Source organism: Anabrus simplex, chromosome 2 (genome assembly GCF_040414725.1).
Source record: "Anabrus simplex isolate iqAnaSimp1 chromosome 2, ASM4041472v1, whole genome shotgun sequence".
Classification (NCBI taxonomy): Eukaryota; Metazoa; Arthropoda; class Insecta; order Orthoptera; family Tettigoniidae; genus Anabrus; species Anabrus simplex.
In genome coordinates, this window is record NC_090266.1 from 228,341,270 (window position 1) to 228,365,896 (window position 24,627).

Genomic DNA, 24,627 nt, shown 5'->3' on the forward strand with positions numbered 1-24,627 from the left:
CATCCGCGTTTACAATCAGGCTCGATATAATTTTCTCACATACAATCTGAAAATTCCCGTGCAACTTCGTCGTCTGATTGAAAGGCCATAATATCATTTATGAATCAACCGTCTACCTCGTCAGGTAGAATGAAAGGATGCATAAATAATGTCCACAAGGTATATCTTTTTAAAAGACCCAAAGATTTTATTTTGCGAAACCAGGGCTGGCCAAGGTGGAAGCGACAAACTTTCAGAGATGTAACTGGCCAAGTGATGAGAACAACAGAACTAAATGCAACTTAATGTCAACATAAACAACACTTGGAGGAAAAGCCGTCAAGTAAATGAATCCTAAGATGCCGAAGTGCCTTTCTTGTACGTTTCAAGAGACTTTATTTTCAATAAATTAAACACGATAACGTTAAGCATAAGCTACACAACGTTAGTTAAACAGCGAGAGAGAGTTTGAAAATTTACCGTCCATAAATTATGCCTCACACTGATTTAAAAACAACATGTTTTTCCGTAGTCTAACCTACAATGTTACTCTCGATATTGCTAACAAGTACGTAACTAGTTTTCATTTAATGTAGTTGCTGCATTGTTCAGGTACTCAGGTACAATTGCGTGAACCTCCGATAGTTCCATCGGTAATCAAGGATGAAGTCTCATAAGAAATCAGACATCTCTGTTGTTTCAAATAATCAACTCAGTAGATCGTAGAATGCAGAATTATGGTTGGTTGCTCGCATTACTTTTCAGCCACCTTATATTCAAACAGTTCCATCTTAGCATACGGTTAACGTCCTCGGGTTCCTGGTTTTAAGTGTTCTGGTACCTGTTCCATCAGTCTTCAGACGTGCCTTGCAAGAAATTTTTCAACAAGAACATCCTGGAATTTCATCGTTTTAACTTCGATGTAAACGAAATATGTACCCCTCTACCACTCTAAATTGATTTCCTTTCTCACTGAAGATCTTTGAAGGCTTCATTCCCACTCCCGTTTTATGTGAGGGAAAGCCAAGGTCTCAAAGTGCCCAACTTTCCATCGCGTACGCAACTAGTATATTAATGTCTAGTCCCGTATCCGCAACTCCGATGTTTATTACATCGCCAACAGTTGGTCTATCCGCTATTAGTATGCATTCATTAGAACAAACTCACAACATAGGCAGGAAGGTCCCACCATTTGCAGCAGATCGCAGTATAATTAGTCGATGATATAAACTTGAATGGAAGTTCGTCTCCACCTCAATATATTTATTTGTTTATTTATTTATTGCAAATTCAAAATACTGTATTTTACATGCGGCCTCAATAAATTCTCCACTCTCCGATATGTTGATACACATGTCTAAGTAATGATTAAAATAGAAATCTGGTGTTGTCACTGTGATTTGTAAGTACGTGACTGACTCGATAGCCAGAAGCTTAAATCTTCATGTTTCCCCAATCGGTAAAAACGGTAAAAATGTGTAACCATTTTTCATAACAATCAAGTGTTATGGAAGAGGGCCGAAGAACTATATGTTAGGCCCCTCAAAACAACGATTTTCATCGTCATCTTTAGAGAAAACAAAATTTCATCATTCAGAAGAACTTATCAGAAAGTGAGGCTTACCACATTTTTATCGTCTTTCAAACCACCTCACAATGTTCAAGCACGCACTGACAAGGAGGATGTGAATGGTGTGAGTATAAAATCCCGCCTCCTTCCATATTTTTCTGTCAAATGCAGGAAGCGATTAGCCTGAACACCGGCAAACACAGATTTCCTATTAATAGGAGGAAGATATGGATGTATATCTAAAATTTTAAAGGAAGGATCGTACACGGATTTCCTTTCACTGTTACACGGAATAAATATGACTAGGATGATAAGATAATGGAACTTAAACGGGGAAACAAGTTTATGGTACTTCATCCACTGACCTTGGAATGTCTTAGAAGGGATAATAAAGTGCTGGGATTTGATTCCGTTATGAACAACAGGTCTTCACATTCTGGCGCGCACCCATATCCACGGATGGTCTAACACCTGATGTGATGATGTGGCAGTCTAATCACCACAAGTCATAGTTACTAAGACCTCTGCTTGACATACGATCCACAAGTTGAATGTGCCGTCATAAAGCCTATCTCATATAAATGCATTGCATCTTTAATCCAGAGACCGTCAAGAAATGTTCTCTGGAAACAGACGAAGTAACCGATACATTCTTAAGTGATCCCACTCAAATCTGAAATAATCACCTAATTTACTATCTGAACACAACGAAGCCACATTTCTACTTCTATTTTTTAAGAAGTTTATAGGTTTAAATGCTCAATAATCAAAATTACTGCCATTTATTTTAAAGGAAGTCTTTACAGATTGGTGGGGATTACTACTTTTTAATAATAATAATAATAATAATAATAATAATAATAATAATAATAATAATAATAATAATAATAATAATAATAATAATAATAATAATAATCACAGGAAAATTTGAAGAGAGATTAAAAAAAAACTTACAAGTGAGTATATATATCACACAATTATTTAGGAAATACATATTTTAAATCGCGAGTAATCTACAAAGGCGTATGCTACAGTCGTAGATAACATGTTATTACTGATGAAGGAACCAGAGGTGCGAGGGGAATAAACATTACACTCGTTAAAAGATAAAACTAAAAATAAAGTAAAGCAGTTCATGGAAGCTCCTGGAGGAAAACAAGGTATGCTACAAGACTTTGCCTCCAGTACTTACTCCGGTTCCTATTTGTGTAATGTAATGAATGAACCTCACACACCCTCCAGAAGTTGCAGTCTCATTTGGAATACTTTTTTCTCCCGGGGGTTGTAATCCACGATTTTCCGAGCAAACTATGCACAACTTTGGTTATGATGACTGTTGTTTTAAGGGGTCTAACATCGATGGCATCAGTCCAAGCACATCGTTACCGCCTTGTCAGAGAAGTGCTTTTTTCCACCATAAAACCAAAATCAAACCAAATCAAGTCCCATGGCGCAACATCAAGAAGGGCCTTGGCCTAAAAAGCAACCGCTGCTCAGCCCAAAGGCCTTCAGAATACGAGGTGTCTTGTGGTCGGCAAGACGAATGCCTTCGCCCCTTATTCTTGGCTTTTCTAGACCGGGGCCTATATCTCACAGCTACATCAGAGAGCTCCGCAATTAATTGTAATCACGTACGCTGAGTGGGCTTCAAACCAGCACTGAAATCCAAGTAAAAATTCCCGACCTAGCTGGAAATCGAGCACCTATACCACGAAACCAGCTTTCCCTGATAAACTCTGAAATAATGTAGAGGGGAAATGGGATAAGCCCATTGTCGGCAAGCCTGAAGATGGTTTTCCGTGCAGTGGATCCTTATTTTCACACCAGTCAAATGTTGAGTATGTACCTCAGTTATGGCTACGGTCGCTTCTTTGCCACACCTAGCCCTTCCCTATCCCATCGTCGCTATGAGACCTATCTGTGTCGGTGCACCGTAAATCAAATTGTATTGTAATAATAATAATAATAATAATAATAATAATAATAATAATAATAATAATAATAATAATAATAATAATAATAATATGTGACTTCTGGTCCCAGGATGATACATAAATGTACGAGTCTTCTAAATCATTTCCCAGCTCAATTTAAAGTATTTGAAACTTCAGTGGATACAAAAAAGGACTTAGTAGTTAGAAGGAGTCTGATGACTGGGGAAAGAAGCTTGGGCAGAAAATCACTGCCAATAGGTGGCTATAGGTTTAACGAACGTTAGCTGTAGGATTACCTCAGTTACTAACTTTTCTGGTATAGGCATACTTTCCTGATACTGTAAGATTCACCGATTAGATCAGCTCAGTGCGTTTCGACACGGCCAGTTATGGTTGCTACCACTGTAGTCGGGAGACAGATGGGTTCGATCCTCCGTTGGCCATACTCAAAGCGGTTTTCCGTAGTTTCTCACTTTAAACTCCACGAAAACGCTGTGATAGTACCATTTACATGGCCACGACCGCTTTCTCCTCTTTCCTAACCCGTACAATCACACGTACACCAACAGACAACACCCTCACACAGCGGTACAGTAGCTTACCCCCATGGTGTGTACCAGTAATAGCAGCTAGAATACTGGCAATCCAAACATGTCGTCGGACACACTCACCACTAAATGCCATAAAAGGAAGAAATTTCAGATTCGTGTGTAAAATGAAAGAGACGACGCGTGATACCAGCTTTGCTCATTCCAAGATCAATGCACAGTTGCACATTGCAAGAAAATTAGGGACATGCAAATTACACTATACATATTTATTGAAAATCTATCACCTCTTTTAACAACATAAATGTGTGTTATGCTTCCTTTTTTTAAGTCACGTAACTGTACCGACCAAGTTTTTATTCAAACCTTGCAGTGCTCCGTACAAGTCCTTGTGTCAACGACAGTTGATGCAGACAACTCAACCTATACGGCACCTTATACGTCCGGTGTTCGAACGTCCATCCCCTAGTGATAACATTAATCACTCACTTCTAGAATCTGTTGTTGATGATTTTAGCTTAGGAACTAAAGAAAACATGGTCCACAAATCCTAAAACCCAGTTCTTGTCAGTTTTGTATGTTAACTCACATTTTACTAGTATATGTATATAGGAAAAGTAACTTGTAATCTGTTGAGACTACGATAAAAGACGAAGGAGCTGTGTTCTGTATATTAGGTACCCTGTTATAAACGTGGGACCCTGTGGGGAAATAACGTCTGGATGAATTCACAGGTGTCCACATGGGGCTGAATTTCAACCCTCATATCAGGATGTAAATCCTTTTTTACAGAGTGAAAACTGACTCTGGACTATGAGGGAGGCGTGTGCTTTCGGAGTTCATTGACGGAATATCAGTGCGACGAAGTGTGCAGAGGACCTGTTGAACGTGCTGAAAACGTCCCATAATGAATAACTGTTACCAAGAGAATGTGAACAATGCGAATTCCCCACGACGGGAGAGTTCGATGCTCTTAGCAGCCGATGATAATCCCTCCGTTATTTCCTTCTAAGTCTCATGTTTTATTAGTTTTAGAAAAAACAAAAAACCCATGGCGCAACAGCCCCGAAGGGCCTTGGCCTACGAAATGACCGCTCCTCAGCCCAAAGGCCTGCAGATTGCAAGGTGTTGTGTGGTCAGCACGACGAATCCTCTCGGCCGTTATTCTTGGTTTTCTTGGACGGAGCCGCCATCTCACTGTCAGATGGCTCCTCAATTGTAATCACGTAGGCTGAGTAGACCTCGAACCAGCCCTCAGATACAGGTAAAAATCCCTGACCTGGCCGGGAATCGTTCTGTAAATTCCAACTTCTTTGAAATAATGTAAGAAAGGATTAGCTGCCACCTGGCCAACAGCCCTGCATGTAGATCGGTGGTAATTGATTGACGATGGTCTCCACATGCCTAAGCTATTCCGGTTGCCGCTATTTAAAGATATTAAGTAGCTACTTTTCCTTATTCTTGGTTAGTAGCATAGTCACCCCATGGTATTCTAAGGACAAGCCACTTTCGAAGTTTGATTATTTGACTATTTCTTATTAGTTTCATTACATGCTCGCAGTAATCATGTATTTTAATTATTGACATATGGACAGACAGAAAAGCGGATGAATACAACGTCACCTAGAGGTTATCAGAGAAGTTTCCTGATCGGACTTGATTCTCGACTTTGCTACGAGGTACTAATATATCGTCACTTAAGAAACAATACCGCGTATCTGACAATGATTTTCCTGTCCACTATTTACCATAAGTCTGGTTACGCCTCCCAGCCCACTGTAGTCCTTCAGTTGTGTTCATATTTCGATGCTTACGCGAAGATGAAGACGAACCTTACCGTACTGTAGAAATGTATGTTTGCGTGATGCATTTGCACATTCATCCAGTATATTATATTTCAGGTAGCATCGGCACAACGAAAATTGTTCTGATGGACTGCATATCCGTACATGACTGGGAGACATGACCAGCTTTAGAGAAAGTTATGGATAGGAAGAGCGTTGCCATATACATGGAATCGTTTCTTAAGCGACGATATTCTGATATTATAGTTGGAAGTGTGGGATCTAATTCGATTCTTACGAGGGCGGTTATGAAGAACAAGACAATGAGTGGTGTATTTTCAGGTTTCCTTCCTTCATCTGCGTACTATCACTGGGATGGTACTTCACACACGGCCTGAAAAGCTTCCTTTAAATTTCATGCCCCGCATAAACTCATCATTAGAGACAGTACGGCTACACAAGTCATCATACAAACAAAAATAACATTAAGTGCACACGAATATAAATTATGAAAAAGCCGTGGAACATCAGGTGTGTAAGCTGGATAAAATAGTTTCAAAATAAATTCCACGAGATTTTCTCTAGATACGATATAAAGGGTATATCAGAATTATTCCGACATAAACAATGATAGATGCTCTTCATCTTATCTTAAGAACGATGGTGCAATCGGATTGGCGGAGAAAATATTTCTTTTCGTGAAAGTGAGGTTAAGTTGTTCCTTTCGGGTGTGAGATTCAAATTGACGAACTCGCCGTATTTGCTATGCCAGAGAGCCAGTCGCTGCCTATTGCTGTGCGTCAGAGGACGGAAGGGAAGGGAAGGGAAGGGAAAGGGAAGGGAAGGGAAGGGAAGGGAAGGGAAGGGAAGGGAAGGGAAGGGAAAGTGGGAAATGGGGGACAGAGGTAATGCGCGACATACCACACATCCTGAACAGAGTCCAAACGCCACTAATTCACCCTTGTGAACTGTGCATCGAAGCAGGAGGGAGCATACTGAACATCTGCTGTAATCAAACCACTTAGCGTATTGTTTCCTTTGTTCAGTATTTCATTCCATTTACAATGCTGTGAGTGAAGGAATACCCAATCCTGGGGCGGCAGCGTTGTATCTTCGAGTATGTTAAATAATAAAGAACGTTACTGCGACCAACAGACGAGAGGAGAAATAATCTGGTGCATTCCTTGACTGACAAGTGTGTCTTAATTAGAGTGTGATTTTTAATGTGTATGCAGTTACGGCTGTTTCATAAACGAACTGCGGATATTCCTGTAAGGGACAAGGACAATCCTGTGCGAGTGGAATGAGGAAACTGGTGCATAAGTGCGGAACATTATCTCTGTCTCCATCATACACCCCACTAACCCTCCCACCCCTTCTCTTCCGTGTAAGCAAGGCAGCGGCTTGTGCTCTACCATAGCATATACGGCGAGTTCGTCAATGTGAATCGCGCGTCCGGAAGTAACAACGTAGCCTCAAGTTATAAAAGTAAAGCAAAGTCACCTCCGTACAGGCCATGAAGGTCCTTGGAGGAGTGGAATGTAAAGGCTTCCACCATTGTTAACCGCGGCACGTGATGGGGTAGAGTGGTTAGCTCTACGCCCGGCCGCCTTTGCCCCAAGGAATTAACCTGGTACTCATTTTTGGTGTAGGCTGAGTGGACCTCAGGGCCATATGCACCTCCGAGAGTGGAAATCTCGTTTCTTAAATTTTACGACTTTCTGTCGGGGATCTGAACCGACGTCCTTCGGGGCGAACCGAGCACGCCTTTACCGCCTCGGCCAGGCAGCCCCTTAACCTCACGTTATAGAAATGAAACATTTTCTTCGCCAATCCGTTGCACCATCTTTCTTAACATAAAACACAGAGCATTCCTGACTATTTTGTCAGTAGAGTTCTGATACACTCTGTATACACAGCACACAAATATCTAGGCCAAAATAACAATTTACAAACAACAGGCAGATCAACTGCTTACAAATATTAAAATAATGAATCTCGCACTCAAATACCAGCAGCTGATGGTCCAAATATCAAAAATTAAGAGCAAGCTCTTGGTAACTAACCAGTTCCTACCCACACATAAATTTCTTTAATATAATTCTTTCAGCGTTTCCTTGGCATACGTGCCAAAAGAAGTGGTGAGAAATACTTTAGCAATGCGATAAAATGCTTACCTGACTCGAATGTGACCTCACTGATCATGATCCACTTGGCTGCGAAGTGTAGCTGCAACTTCACGAAGCGCCCGATGCGATGATGGAGTTTGATAGTAATGTTCCTGGAGCTCTCGAAGATCCTATCCTCAATGTACGTGTAAGTGATGGGTTCGCCTATGAAGTAGCGGCCTCCGATGCTGAACATGATGTTGGCCTCAGAAAACACCTGGCACGAAACAAAACCATCACCCATGACGTATTAGTACAACAGTAATAGCCTGCCTGGTAACAGGTAGGACAGATGTGCGATACATGTAACGCATATCAATTACAGGACCACTCTCACCACACTGGAGTCATAAATACCATGATATTTCACTACAAACAGACACACGTCGTCTTGCTTAAAACTATTCACTTTCAATGTTTCAGCAACAACTCGTTACATTTTGTTATTAACTTTCATATCAAAGAAGGACCCGTTCTTAGCAAATTGTATGAAGGGTCCGTTCTTAGCAAATTATATAAAACAGGTTGATCCAATTTTACGGAGTGCCTTGTAATGAAAACGGTACTTATACGTACCGGTATTATTAAAAAAATTATTCTCACCATGGAATTTCTGTTAAAGGAGTTTAAAATGTCTGCACTATGATTAAACTACGATAAGGAGCGACGCTGATATGGAAGGATCCCGAATAAGGGAAATGCTATGCTATTTTAACTAGTTTGTTTCAGGGAGATAGTGGGTTCGAATCCCACTGCCAGCGGCCCTGAAGACGGTTTCCCCTTGGTTTCCCCTTGGTTTCCCATTTCTACACCAGGAAAAAGCTAGCGCTCAACAGTAATCGGTGCGACGTAAAGCAACTAGCACAAAAATCAATATCCCCTTATTTTTTCGGAGACAAACAACCCATATATCGCGTATAACCTAGAGATCCTTATAATTTAGTGGGACATTTGGTCGGGGGATACAACTGGCGAGGATGACAGTACGTCGCCCAGGCGGCCTCACCTGCTATGCTGAACAGGGGCTTTGTGGGGGATGGGAAGATTGGAAGGGACAGAGAAGGGAGAGGGAAGGAAGCGGCCGTGGCCTTAAGTTAGGCACCATTCCGGCATTTGCCTGGAGGAGAAGTGGGAAACCACTGAAAACCACTTCCAGGATGGCTGAGGATGGAATCGGACCCACCTCTACTCATTTGACCTCCCGAGGCTGAGTGGACCCCGTTCCAGCCCTCATACCACTTTTCAAATTTCGTGGCAGAGCCGGGAATCGAACCCGGGCCTCCAGGGGTGGCAGCTAATCACACTAACCACTACACCACAGAGAAGGGCTGCCTGTGTGTCATCACTGTAAACTGATACATGGACCTAGCAAAGGAAAAACTAATATGCACAATTCCGCACCAAAAAATAAGTACCATTCTGCAAACATGTGATTTATTGCGCCTTGAAATAACACAGGTACCCCCAATACGATCGAATTAATAGGTTAATCCACGTGCTCTGTAACGTAAGGAAGTTAAATGAACACTGAAAACCTCCGTTGAAGACTTTGACATGTGTGCTAACTTTAGAAGCGGAACGACCGTACGTAAGTACTAAACCTCTAGAAAGCGTCATGTATGCTGACTTCATGGCTTAATCGGTTACTGGATAGAACAAAAAAACGTTTGAGTATCGGCGGCGTAGTGGATCGAAACCAGCAAAATGCAATTTTTTTTAACCGCAGAGGTGCTTCATTTTGCTTGTTGTTTAAAGGGGTCTAACATCTAGGCCATCGGCCGTGCTTCATTTTAGCGGGCTATAATAAGAATCGTCCGCCTGTGTGGTGTGGGGGTTAGTGTGATTATCTGCCACCCCCGGAGGACCGCGTTCGATTCCCGGCTCTGCCAATAATTTTTAAAAGTTGAACGAGGGCTGGAACGGGGTCACTAAGCCTCGGGAGGTCAACTGAGTAGAGGGAAGTTCGATTCCCTCCTCATCCATCCTTGAAGTGGTTTTCAGTGGTTTTCAGTGGTTTCCCACTTCTCCTCCAGGCAAATGCCGGGATGGTGCCTAACTTAAGGCCACGGCCGCTTCCTTCCCTCTTCCTTGTCTATCCCTTCCAATCTTCCCATCCCCCACAAGGCCCCTGTTCAGCATAGCAGGTGAGGCGGCCTGGGTGAGGAACTGGTCATCCACCCCAGTTGTATCCCCGACCCAAAATCTTACGCTCCAGATCACTGCCCTTGAGGCGGTAGAGGTGGGATCCCTGGCTGAGTCCGAGGGAAAAGCCAACCGTGGAGGTTAAACAGAATAAGAAAGAAAGAAAAAAGAAAGAAAGAAAGAAAGAAAGAAAGTAAGAAAGAAAGAATAATAATTATTAATAATTTTTTGCTGTTTGTTTTAAGGGGCGCGCTCTGCTTTGGCGTCTTTCCCCTAAGGATGGGTGGGGTAAGTATTGGGAAGGAAATCGGCCTTTGTACCGGTACCGCCCCGGCATTCGCCTGGTGGTGAAAATGGGAGAGGAGGAAAACAGTTTTCAAATGGCCAGCAAGGGGATTCTAATCCATAACCTACCGAATCCAACGCACACAAATAATAGTCCACACCTAGCAGGCCACATCGCAGCACTTATTCATTTTCTCACGATGTATTCCTATGAAGGGTACGTTGAAGTGTTGCTAATTTAAGGAGAAAGTACGGTCGTGCTCCTTAAAGGTAAAAAGTTAAAAGAACACTCTAAAGTGGTCAACATTTAGCACATTTGTTACTCTGAATATGCAGGGTACCATACTCCCTACCATCACGTTGTTGTCAAATGTGGTTAGAGAACATCGGATAAAAACGGTCCTTTTCAGTACCAAATAAAAATTCACTCTTCGGAACAGGATTATATGCGGCCGTATTACAGTCACTGTAAACTGTATTAATCGAAAAAAAGTATCTACCAGCCTGTGATGCGAACCTACCACCACGCAGCTCGGATAACGCATATTCGCGAGCATGATATAAACGCTATGGTTATACTAAGAACTAAGGCCATACAGAAGCAGGTACTAATGTTTTTCGGATGACTGTGATATACGCGTTAGTTGGGTTACCTACCTCCGAAAAAAGGGCTGGTGAATCACCCGGATGCCTTTCATAACAGAATGAGTTCAATGAAGTCTATTTTTAGGTCCTTTTTTTTTTGCATTTTTGGCCATTTTTGAGGGATAGGGCATTTTTGGGGAAATTTTAGGCTAGTGTGGTCAGTTTTCTACTATTTTAAAGAATGAAGGATAATTTTTTATGTTCAGCTCTTTTAATTCTGTATTTTACTAAATTTCTGTGTTGAATATTTTGTTTGATTTCATACGAGCATTACATATAAGGAAACGGATACCCTCTTCCCCCTTTCCCGAAAGTATGCGTGTAATGGACTCTGCCATACAAAGAAGTACATTTGCCTCTCGCGTAGGTATTTCTTCGAGTCGGAACTGTTGTTCTATAAGACGCGTAAGTTACGATTTTCCTAATGTGAAGCAAAGTGTGTCTGTTAAACTAAAACAACTTGTTTCGCAATGTGAAGAAAGGGTCTTCACCACTGACGGGACAATACTTTACTGCAAACATTATGACGTGACAGTGGTCGCTGTAAAAAAGGTTTACAGTGGAACAACGTGTATTGCGTAAGAAACACAAACGTGGTCTCCAACGACTTCAGGATCAAGGAACATTACTACAACAGAAGCTTCTTGGAGAAACCCATTCATCCTTTTCACTATTCTTTGAAGAACTGTTGTAGAGTGTTTCTTTGAGCTGATGTCCCACTGAGTAAGTCAAACCACCCTAAACTGCAGAATTTCTTAGACAAGCACACGGGCAAATCCATACCGGATTTTTCTACTCTAAGGAAAATCTGTGTTAGACGATATTATGAAAAAACTTTGGAAGGAATCAGGAAAATAGTTGGAAATAAAAAAATATGGGTGTCGATGGACGAGACGACAGACTCTTCAGGACGGTACATAGCTAACGTGGTGGTAGGAACACTGGACGAGGATGTTTCTGGGGAACACTTTCTACTCTATCGTGAGCGTTTACAAAAAGTGAACTACTCAACCATCAGCAAAGTTCTTGATAAATCGTTGACATTGTTGTGGCCTGATGGCATTTGGTATGACAATGTGTTGCTCTTGGTAATGGATGCAGCCAACTACATAGTCAACGCCGCTAATTCGCTTCGTGCTCTCTACTCTAAAATGGTTCATTTAACTTTTTCGGGCCACGCGTTACACCGAGTCACGAAGGAGGTTCGCGGTCATTTTCCAGAAGTTAACCAATTGATAGGAAGTGTGAAAACGGTATTCTTGATGGCACCCTCTCGTTTCAACTTTCAAGTCAGAAGCTCCAGATATTCCACTTCCTCCTTCTAAAGTTTTGACGAGATGGGAACCTGGATTGAAGCCTGCACGTATTATGGCGATAACTAACAAGTGGTGAAACAAATCGTGGATTCATTCGACAGCAAGCAGCGCAATAACTTATGGCGGATAGTGAAATTGCAAGGAAACTTGCTCATATAAAAGCAAATTTTGGATTTGCCATAACCGCTCTGGAACAGTCGGAAGTGCCGCTAGTGCAGCAGTTACAACTTGTATTGAAAGTGGTGAATGATTTGGATTGCACGTGTTGCAAGGTGCGAACCTGAGAATATTAAGAAGGTTTTGGGAAAAATAAACAGTATGAGATAATGTATTCAATTGCTAAAATGTTGTCAGGTGAAAAATTTTCTCTTTGTGACGTTGACGACAGTGAATTAAATTCAAGTGACTCTTGTTTCCTTTAAGTATGCTCCTGTTGTTTCGGTGGAGGTAGAAAGTAGCTTTTCTATGTATAAAGCTTTGTTGGCTGATAATAGACAATCATTTTCATTTCAAAATCTACAACATGTATTCGTTGTTCATTCCAACTCACACATTTTGTAATGAACAATTGGGACCTTTATAACTGAGAAATATCTGTTCTGTAAACATGTAAGTATTATTTTCAAAATTCATAACACGAAAATGTATTACAAAATGTCTGTTTAGCCAATATTAATAGCTTGAATTCATAGTGTTACCACACAAGAAATAAATACAGAAATCATAGAAAATCAGAGGTCATTTTAAAATTTTAGGTCATTTTCTGCATTTTTTAGGTCATAAATGCATTTCTTATTTTACATTTTTGTCAGTTATTTTAGGTCATAATAATCCTAGCGTTAGTTATTACATATCATCGTCACAATGATAAAATTTCGTTTCAAACCAATAGTTCCCTTTTTTGAACATCAGACTGGCAAGGAGGTGGACATAAGAGACGAGCAGCATAGTTACTGGCTTCTCATCAATGCTATCACAGTTCAAAACCCTGCCAATGGATGTGAGAACTCAAATGAAAACCCATGTGTTTGAGGATTCCACGTAAAACTGCAATTTAAAATATATGTAAATTATCCTGTTTGCCTACTTGATTGCTATGCTTTGTTTTGCTCCTTGTACAGACATTTTAATAACGTCATTGGGTGTACCAACAAAGTTGGCTACTAGGCATGGGTATATGCCTGTCTATAGGCACTTTAAAATGTGTACCATCAGGCATGGTGGTGAAGGATACCTCCTTACATACAGTATAAAATGAATTAAAATGTCCTCATTGACGAATGAGTCGATTCAAAAAACATGACTATCTTCCTGAAAACTATATAAGGTTAGGATAGATTATCGGCATATAAAGAGATAAGCTCTTGGCATAGCCTTCTACGGAGTTTCCTAGACACGTGAGGATAATTGGTACGATGCTATGATGGAGGAACGGGTGGGAAGGAATATGATGTGCCCTTTGAATTCCATCAACTGAATAATCTATCTTCTATCGTAATGACGTTTCATGTCCATAATGGTACATTGATAGTTGTGTACTTCTCCAGCATGTAATTTAATACTTCACAATTGTAGACCACGAGTATTGCTCAACAATTTACTTACGGAAGAGCCTTTTGGATTTGACCTTCCCCTTTGTTAGAGTATGATGGGGATTAGAACTTCTTAAGAAGTTTCCTAATGTCAGGAGGAAAATGCATTGTAGACAAAAGTTTCTCTTCCGATACTCAGAAGCAATTTTGCATTATAACTTTGTATTCGCTCACTTCTTTCGTATCGTAATAAGAAAGTTCACAATGTTCCAGCCTTAATGTTTTATTCTGAGATTTAATAAATTTACCTTTCTAAGTCACAATAAAACATTGCCGATCTCCAGAAGAGTATTAAATAAACTAACTCGAAGGTGAACAATCCACGACCCATTACAGAGACCACAATACTTAAAATAGCTTCATCTATTGGCAGAACTTTGTGTTTGTGGCTATATGTAAAAAGAAGTTTCAGGACAAGGAATTTATAATACTTTCATTCTTTGGAAACTTTGAAGTGTACTTCATCCTCCCGCGAGACTTACCGGTGCCACCTCTGAAAGGCATCTTTCACATATAACGCAAATTTTAAAAACTTCTCCGTGTATATTCCCGCTTGTGAAGAGAAAGTCTCAGTCTTCAGCTCAATGTATTTTAGAATGGTTCTCTATATTTCATTCTCCAGTCTGCTTCACTGATGTTGCCATTTACACCGTGATACACACGACAGGGCTATCCCGTTCAGCCAGCATTCCCCACCAGACATGCCATCCTTCGTTGTCGACAGAAAATCTTCGTTTAACTTACGGAATATTTTCCTTATTTCCTCTTACTGCAAAATCCATTACACTTTATTGAGGATGTATGATTTACACGCAGCGTTTCTCAAGGCTGCTACAGGCAAGGGATGGGGAAGAACGAATGTTCTATACTCGAAATATGGTGGATTTATATCAAGTACCAGGGAGAGGATTCGTGCTATCAGAGTAGCACGGGCGGCATGTTGGAAAAACGAGCTGCATATAAAATGAAGCGCCCTTCCCCCTGCCTTACAGGATGACAGTTTGCTTATCTTGCTGCTTCCGTCCCTACAAGAAGCCGCCACTGTTACAAAACCCTTCCTTCTCTAAGAGATGGTTTCTAAAGAGAGGTGAGTACATCCCTTAACCACGCAAAAGTGGAATGCAATGTCTTTCGCATCATAAGGTATAGCCTCACTGCTGCAGTGCTGAATGCTAATAAGAAAGCACAGTGTAGTTTCCCTCTAATATGAACGTATAAACTCCTTCAAGGGCTTCGAAAAAATTTGCACCGCGAGAAAACTTAGCATGTGTTCAGTAATGAGGATTACATGCTTGGATTCAGGCTATTTATTAAAGACTAGCTGTATTGAACAACTGACAACCATATGGTTAGCGGGTGAGTTCCCAATGAATGTTAGAATCGCTAATCTTTCCGTTAACATTGATCGTACTACGTAAATACCCGTAGCATACGGCAAGGGATTCGAAATTACATTTTACACAAATGTTATAATGCACGGTACAGTTTTCCAATAAAGTAATATTAACGGAGAAATTCGAAATGCTCAGTTTTGGAACTCCGTATAATGCTAGGCTATTGTATACTATTGTATACTGTATAATATATAGTGTAGTATACGATCCAGTTGTTCCTGAACTTAATACAGAGTTTCGAAATATTCTGCTCAACCGTTTACCCGCGATGTCAACACAAACAAACAAACAAACAAACAAACAAACAAACAAACAAACAAACAAACAAACAAACAAACAAAATTAATTATACCAACATTCGACTTATGTATACCTATTCTGAGATAAAACGCAAGTGTAAGACGAAAATCTGAAATGCACACACATAATTATCAGCTTATAATAGAGGCGGCAATATTATTATCAACTCGTAATTGGCTTAGTGTGATAAGTTCCTTACCCCTCTGCCCTCTTCCAATTTAATAATACTCTTGAATTTTAATGTTCCACACACAATAAATATAACATTTCAAACGTAGATGTTTGGAGAATTTGCTCATGCTCATTATCCCTCCCAGAGATAAATCAAAATTAACTCATTAGATTTCAGTAATACCGGGCGAGTTGGCCGTGCGCGTAGAGGCGCGCGGCTGTGAGCTTGCATCCTGGAGATAGTAGGTTCGAATCCCACTATCGGCAGCCCTGAAGATGGTTTTCCGTGGTTTCCCATTTTCACACCAGGCAAATGCTGGGGCTGTACCTTAATTAAGGCCACGGCCGCTTCCTTCCAACTCCTAGGCCTTTCCTATCCCATCGTCGCCATAAGACCTATCTGTGTCGGTGCGACGTAAAGCCCATAGCAAAAAAAAAAGATTTCAGTACGATAGTACAGTGCTATCCAGAATACTCCACAGCCTCTGTCATACTGCGTAACAATTCCCAAATATAATGTACTCTCTACCGTGCAAAATCAACTTTAACTCCAGAAAATTGTGAATAGCAGTAAAAAATCACTATGGAAGGAGGAAAAGCGAAGAATGTTCTGAAGTATTCGTATGTAAATTGAATATACATTTAATAATTACTATGCGATACCTTTTATCGGCATAACCTTGCGGCCACATATAGATATTTAGTCCATTAGAACAATATTCGTTGTGCTCATTTTCGTACGCTTACGTGTAAAGGTAAATGAACCTTATAGCACTTTAGAAATGTACGTTTGCATGACTTATTTACGCACTCCTACAGTGTAGTGTACAAGGTTCATTTTCCTTTACACATTATCATACGAAAATGAAAATGAATTGTTCTGATGTAATGAATGTCCATATGTGGCTGGGAGGCGCGACAAGTTTTAAGGAAAATAATGGATAGCAAGAGCATTGCGAGATGTGACTTTTAGCCCGAACAGCGACGAAATGTAATTCACAAAAAATTAGCACTGGAAGTACCATATGATGCAATATTAACACAGGGTAAGTTAGATGAAATGACCTGTTATGTAAACTAAATAAATAAATAAATAAATAAATAAATAAATAGAATTTCCTCGACCAAACCTAGCTATGAGTTATTCATTTGCAATGTTAATAGTGCAAAGATTTTACTGCAAACCATGATCAAATATAACTGGGATATTAGTGCAACGTCAAATAATTATTTTAAAAGAAAGAATACCATTCTTTCTAATGTCGTTCCTCGTTTATAGGAAGAGGAGTTAGGGATTGAAATAATTTACCAAGGGTGATGTTCAATCAATTTCCAAACTCTTTGAAATTAAAATGGAAATTCTAAGTTCCCATGGAGGGAACTAGATATTTTTCCACCAATAGAGCATATCAAAAATCAGATAAAAAATTAGATGTAGGGTTTTTCCGGCGTTTGCTCTATTATCCAGCGTTTCGTCTTAGGTCTGACACTAGACTCGTCAGAGTGGGATGTGCCAGACCTTACCCACTGACGCTGGGGTGTATGCAGGTGAACTTATCAGACTGTGCCTCTTAAATAGGCTTCTGATAAGTTGGGGTGTATGCAGGTGAACTTATCAGACTGTGCCTCTTAAATAGGCTTCTGATAAGTTCACCTGCATACACCCCAGCGTCAGTGGGTAAGGTCTGGCACATCCCACTCTGACGAGTCTAGTGTCAGACCTAAGACGAAACGCTGGTTAATAGAGCAAACGCCGGAAAAATCCTACATCTAATTTTTTATCTGATCTTTGAAATTATTTAAGAAATTACTAGGTAAAACAGATAGGTAACCTGCCACTTGAATGACTTCCCTAAATGCAGATCAGTGGTGACTGTGTGAATGTCAAAATTTGTACCATACGAACGATTTGCAGGTCAAAGACGTAGCGACCCCGAATTTACTTGGTGACGCATCCTGATGTGAGAATGTTAAAGATCATACAAATCTGAACAAAAATATAATAGTAATTTTTACATAAGCAGCTTCTGGCATTCCATTGCTCTTATTCGTTTAAATCTACCGTATTAAATCAAAAAGAAAATTACTATTATTATTCAGTATATTCAAGCCATTAGTTCTTTAAATAATAATCGCTTTTATTTCAACGATGAATGTGGATGCTCGAGTAGAGCATGAATTCTTCTACAGTATCGATGATAAATTGTTTCGCTTGTTGTTTCGAGGAACTGGGATCAATGAAATTCGTAAGCGTAATTTCATTTCTCAAAAAGCATGCACAATTAATTTACGAGGTACAGACAAATTTATAATGACGATAATAATATATATTTGTTTTACGTTCCACTAACTACTTGTACTGCTTTCCGAGACGCCGAGGTGCCATGATAATGTTCGCAGGAGTTACTGTATTTTACGTGTCCATAAATCTAACGATGCGAGGATGGCGTTCTGAGCGTCAAAAAATTACAACCGGATTAAGCGGTAATTGAACCCACCAACTTGAGCTTGTTTCAGTTACTCAGCTCGACACAAATTTGTGACACTTCTCATTAATATTAAACTGTTTACCAGGGATAATTTTGATTTCTAGAGTTCATGTGAGGTTTCAGGATTCACTAGTTTGACTTTTTCTAATTTCGGTACATGATCATGTGGACAGTCAATAATAATAATAATAATAATAATAATAATAATAATAATAATAATAATAATAATAATAATAATAATAATAATAATAATAATGTGCGTTTAATGTCCATTCAAGTAATATCAGTCTTACGAGATCGCGGAATACCTATTTATTCACTTAAAATATGTTGTATTAAGTGCCAGTACGCTTTTTCTGTTGTTTTTACGTCGCACCGAAAACCAGGCTTAGGATAAGACGGGGTTTGGGCTGACAAGGAAGCGGCCATGTCCGTAATTAAATTACAACCCCAGCATTTGCATGGTGTAAAAATGGGAAAACAGGGAAATCCGTGTGCAGGTTCGCCGATAGTGGAGTTCGGACCCACGATATTTCGAATGCAAACCCACAGCTATCGTCCAGTCAACTCGACCGGTAATAATTATGGGTATAATAATACAGTGTTTTACGTCCTCAGCGTCTAGACTTGTTCACACTTAATTGCAACAAATGGGTCCCGCTCAGTCTAGATTCATTCAGAGCTTACTGCACGAGCACTCATTTCAATAATAACAATTTCATGTGGCTATTTCTAGCCGAGTGCACCCCTTGCAAGGCAGACCCTCCGATGAGGGTGGGCGGCATCTGTCATGTGTAGGTAACTGCGTGTTATTGTGGTTGAGGACAGTGTTATGTGTGGTGTGTGAGTTGCAGGGATATTGGGGACAGAAAAAACACCCAGCCCCCGGGCCACTGGAATTAACCAATGAAGGTTAAAATCCCCGACCCGGCCGGGAATCGAACCCGGGACCCTCTGAACCGAAGGCCAGTACGCTGACCATTCAGCCAACGAGTCGGACACTCATTTCAATGAGTGTCTGGAAGGACCAAACTCGAATAGGCGCTCAAGGTCACTGAACAAATGAGTCTACCAAACCGTCCATCCCCTCCGATTCCAGTGAGCAGAAACGAGTGTGGATAGAGCGAGCAGCTAGGAAACAAGGAAGTTCCAGTGACTCACTCATTGTTACACTATTAACACATACATTGGTTTTCCGAAAATCTTTCTTGTAGAGCCACTGTATATAACACTCGTAACGCACGCACGTGCAGTAAAAGCAATGGAACAACTGGCAGTTAGATCACTTACTGAGTGAATGGGCATCTAACCTTTTTGGTATGCCGAGCCTGTTATTGACTTTTGAGTTCAGGTTGACTCACACTGCTCACTGTTCAAATATCGCCCATTTCGACTGAGCAGCAATGAGTTTGGTTTGAGTCTGTCCAGACTGACATGTATCATAATCGGCATGTGAAAACAGAATTTAGAGTCAACCACGCGTATGAAACATTACACAATGATCGGATCGAGATTGTTCCCATTCAGAGTCGGTTTTTTGCAGTCATATCAAAGGAAAGGTATGTGCCATGGATACGGACAGTGTTGACGGGGTGTTTATCCGGTCGCCCTTATGGTATTGTGCGCGCCTCCTCACCCAGCGTTTCCCTAACATCCACGCACTGACTTCCGTTAGTTCAAAATCAACCTTTGTATGAAAAGCTTCTAAAACATTTTTACAATTGATTCAGAGTTGCCAAAAGAAAACGTGCAAGAATGAATTAGTTGTTACCGGGTGAGTTGGACGTGCGGTTAGAGGCGCGCGGCTGTGAGCTTGCATCAGGGAGATAGTGGGCTCCAAGCCCACTGTCGGCAACCCTGAAGAAGGTTTTCCGTGGTTTCCTATTTTCACACCTCGCAAATACTGGGGCTGTACCTTAATTAAGGCCAAGGCCGCTTCCTTCCAACTCCTAGGCCTTTCCTATCCCATCGTGCCATAAGACCTATCTGTGTCTGTGCGACGTAAAGCAACTAGCAAAAATAATTTAGTTGTTATAACAAAAGACCGTACTGTGGGGTCCAAAGTATCCTCAATATTTTCATTCTTTGTAATCGTAATCAACGTTAATAGATATTCCAATTCCGAATGTGGCATATGGGTGAAGTTTTTAACTAATTAGAATTAAAAATCGCGCAATAAACTTGAACCACCATAATATTTCCTTTTGAAATAATGATGCATTATCTACCATCTCCGGGGTCTTCTTAATTTATTTCTAAAACATTATGACCGAAAATGTAGCTAACAGAAGCCAACTGGAGCTGGAGTTACCTTGCTTTACACTCAACTGATACAAGATTACCTCATGGAAAACTACAAATGATATGCGTAGCGATGCTTGATACATGATATGTATCGTCCCTTAAGAAACAACACCGTGTATCTGACAATCATATTCCTATCCATTATGTTCCATAAGACTGGTCACGCCTCCTAGCCATATAGTGTTATGCAGTCCATCAGAACAATTTTCGTTCAGTTCATTTTACTATGCGCATGTGTAAAGGAAAATGAACCTTATTGTACAGTACTGTAGGAATGTATGCTTGCATGACATAACCCCCTGCTAGAGTATGGTGTATTTAAGGTTCACTTTTCTTTACACAAGCGCATAGGAAAATGAACTCAACGAAAATTGTTCTGATGGACTGCATAACCTTGTGCGGCCGCAGGCGTGACCAGACTTAAATAAAATATTGCACAGGAACAGCATTGTCAGATACGCGGTATTGTTTCTTAAGGGACGATATACAGTATCGAAAATGTGACCTCATATTGCGTGTCATTATATCAACGTATCATGATACCGAGACGGAATACGGTGTGCTGATAAAAGTGTGGACGTACTTTTACCTGCCGATAAATCTACCGGCTCGAGACTGGCGTAGCCTACTGGACCACCTTTTAACACCACGGACTGAGCTGGAAATGAACCTGCCAGCTTGGATTCAGAAGGCCAGCCACTCAGACCAGAGGGTTTGACACTGTGCTAGTGAATGAGACAAGAGCAATGTCACAAACGTTATTCCCATTGCTCTCAGCGCCTTTGATGAATGGTATTAGTGTATAGTTCGTGGGCTGAATCAATGTATGGGTTTCCATGAGCTTGGAAGTCTGATATGTAATATTACCTTCTGGCAAAATGATGAAAGTAACCTCCTTTCTGTGGAACTGTTGGAGATCCACCTATCGTTCGGTACGGAGACTCTCCATATATGCAGAATGATTTCAAATTTCTATCTACACACTCCTAGTTACACAGGAGACCTAGTAGATTAAGTATGGAAAAGGAAACAATGTGTGCAAATGCACCGCCAACATGCTTCAAATGAAATAGGATCGAATGATGTTCTTTTTTAAATTTTCTAATCCATTTTCATTCAAAGAGCTGCTCGGTATGGCGACCGCCGATTTTGATACACAATTTACACCTACAAAGGATGCCCTGATATAATCGCCCAAAAATACCCCCTGTGTAGTGAGTCATTTGCTGCAGCCAGAACTCTTGCAAGCAGATCTTGATTCAATCTAGTTTTCTTTGTAACACTTGGAGGATTCTTTTGCGATCTTGGGCGCCTATTTGAAATTTAATGTACCAGGTCCCCTTGACAGTTCTTAGAAGTGAGTAATAAGAATTTGTGATCATACTCTATAAGCAGGCTTCAGCCACTTTTGCTCAACTGTATTAGCTATTTGATACGACGGAGTTCTTGATAAGTAATGGTAGAGGATATTGAAGTAAAATGAATAAGAGAGCAGTAAACTAAAATATGAGTAATTGTGTAGCCACTAGCAAGCTTCGATGCACAATTTTCACCTATAAATAATGCTCTTATACATTCGCCCAAAAAATACCTCATTTGTAAGTGAGTCTTTCTTACTGCAGCCAAAGATTCTGAGTTACAAAACTAGGAATCACACCAACTTTAACAATCCTGTGAATTCCTACCAGTTAACACCATACAGAAAATGCATTCTCTCAAGAGAAAGAGTTTTATAACAAAAGCGGTGCGATGTATATTGATGCTTTTAACTTCATCATTTCCATAAGAGAAAATAAAATGGGTTGGGTTGAGTGTATCACGAAACGTTACACGTTTGCCCGTCGTACCAAGACTTGTATTAGCAATCCAACGTGTGTCACGGTCGATCGAGTGTCGCACGGAATATTCAATCAACCCTCTGGCTGCCCTCCTGTTGATCTGCAACTAGCTACTTGAATATTCTGCACGCGACCCTCACATTCCTCCGCCCCCTCCCACTCTCACATCCTCCAAATGTGCCCGTTGGGAAAGCAGCAACGGAGACAACGTCTTTCGTTTCTGCTCTTTTCCTTATTTTCACTGATTAAACATCTGCATGTAGTTCAGTGATGGCGCCATCCCTCGAGTTCACACCTAGTATGCATCCTCACTCCCCTTCAACAATATAGAGAATGTTTTGGTTATGAGTTTCACAGCCTAGAATACATGGTATCTTAAGTACCTTTCTTTACAACATATGGTGGAATGTTAAAGTTGCGAGCTCGATCACGTAGGATCCGATATTTTGTTCCCATGTGAAAAGGACAATGTTTACGAAAATATCCACTTAAGGAAAGGTATGGTCTGTCTCCGAACTTTAGATAGGGCAATGGGCCACAGAGCTTTTCGGAACTCTTCCAACGCCATTTATTACTTCTCAAAAAAAAGTGGAATTATAGGAGAGATGTGCCATCAAACATGGACGATTTGTTCAACATCAAATGAAACATCTAAGAATCTTGTAATCTCGCATATGTTTTATAGATGAGTGTCAAACCAATTCCGACACACTGTCGGTGTTTCCATGCATTTATTTAAGACACCTGACTTAGTGGCGCCGACTTTAATATCCTGAAGGAAAGTGAAAATTCACTTAATTTCAAGTAAAATGTAGATTCGATCATTATTAAATCATGCAAAGTTTGCATTTCACATTTAACTTCAGGAGCCGAAAATAATTCAGTCGAAATAAATACCACATTGCGAACATGGACCATGCAGCTAATAACTTTGTAACCCATAGGATGTCTCCTTTATGGTTTACTCGTACCGGTACACAATTCTTCAACAACTATTGCAGCAGTGATTAACAGAGACGCGTTTAGACATCGAGCATGTTGGCTGTATGGTATAGGTCACTTAGCAGTATTCTTGAATTCGGAAGGTGTAGCGTTAGCAATCCTCGATCGGAAGCCCAGAAGATGGTTTCCGGTGATTTCACAATTTTACACACTGAAGTCTCGGAGCTAAGCCTTCATTACCGAAGCCACTTTCCCTTATTCCAGTGTATGTACATACAATGAGAACGAAGGTACTGTTGATCACAATATCAAATTAGCCATTTAGTAGTAGTAGTAGTAGTAGTAGTAGTAGTAGTAGTTCCAAGCGGAGTGGCCGCGCAAAATCGGCAAACGGGAGACGAGAGGATTCGAACAACACCATTGGTTGTCTTGAGAATTATTTAGTGTAGTTTCCCATTAGTTTTGCGTCATAGGGGTACTTCATGTACGGAGTCAGGTTTAACAGAACTCTAGTAACGATTGTTTTGAGTACACACATGACCATAAAGGTGGAACCAGGCTTCGTCCGAGAAGAACATTAAATATGGATCTATTTGTTCATTGTATACGTTTTCCAGATTCAACTCATAAAATGTGTGCCTACGTGCAGGGTAACCTGGTTGCAGAGCATGTACCACAGTTAATTTATACGCCATTAAGTGCAATAATTCAGTAGCATTTTACAGAGACCCAAATGAAATTCCCACTTGTTGTGCAAGACGACGAAGTGATTTTTAGAAGAATTTTCCAAACGGTGACCAATAATCTAACTTTTCTTCGGTGAGAAACTTCAGCTGCTGCATTTCTTTCTTAGGCTGTATACTTCCAGTTTCCTTCAAAGTATTTTGAAGATTATGGACTGTTTTACGACTTGGAATTCTACTCCCGGAAAACTTCCTTGAAACCGTCTTCACGAAGTGACTGTATTAACACATATGAGTCGTACATAAAGACACGCTGTATAACTGAAAACGCATGAGCCCTAATACTCTTTATGACTAATTACATAATTAACAAAAGAACAGAAGAACACACACACTTCGGAACAGCTGAAGTTCGATTGCGACATGGGACGCGTGTACAAAGCCAGCTAGTAGGGATGCGCGCACCCAAAACATGTGATGGCTCTCGCGCAATCTCCTTCCCGCGCTCGGCAATCAAGCGAGGAGCTCACCGTTAGGAAAAAC

The 24,627-nt window shown here is 40.5% G+C and overlaps 1 protein-coding gene across 1 annotated transcript in view; it reads right to left on the minus strand.

Annotated features, from left to right (window-relative positions):
* The window catches only part of LOC136864018 (discoidin domain-containing receptor 2), a 1,053,752-nt gene that overhangs the window by 201,076 nt on the left and 828,049 nt on the right, over positions 1–24,627 (minus strand). Inside the window, exon 9 of the mRNA XM_067140517.2 lies at positions 7,993–8,200. Within this exon, the coding sequence (XP_066996618.1) occupies positions 7,993–8,200 (208 nt within the window). The remainder of the gene's footprint in view (positions 1–7,992; positions 8,201–24,627) is intronic.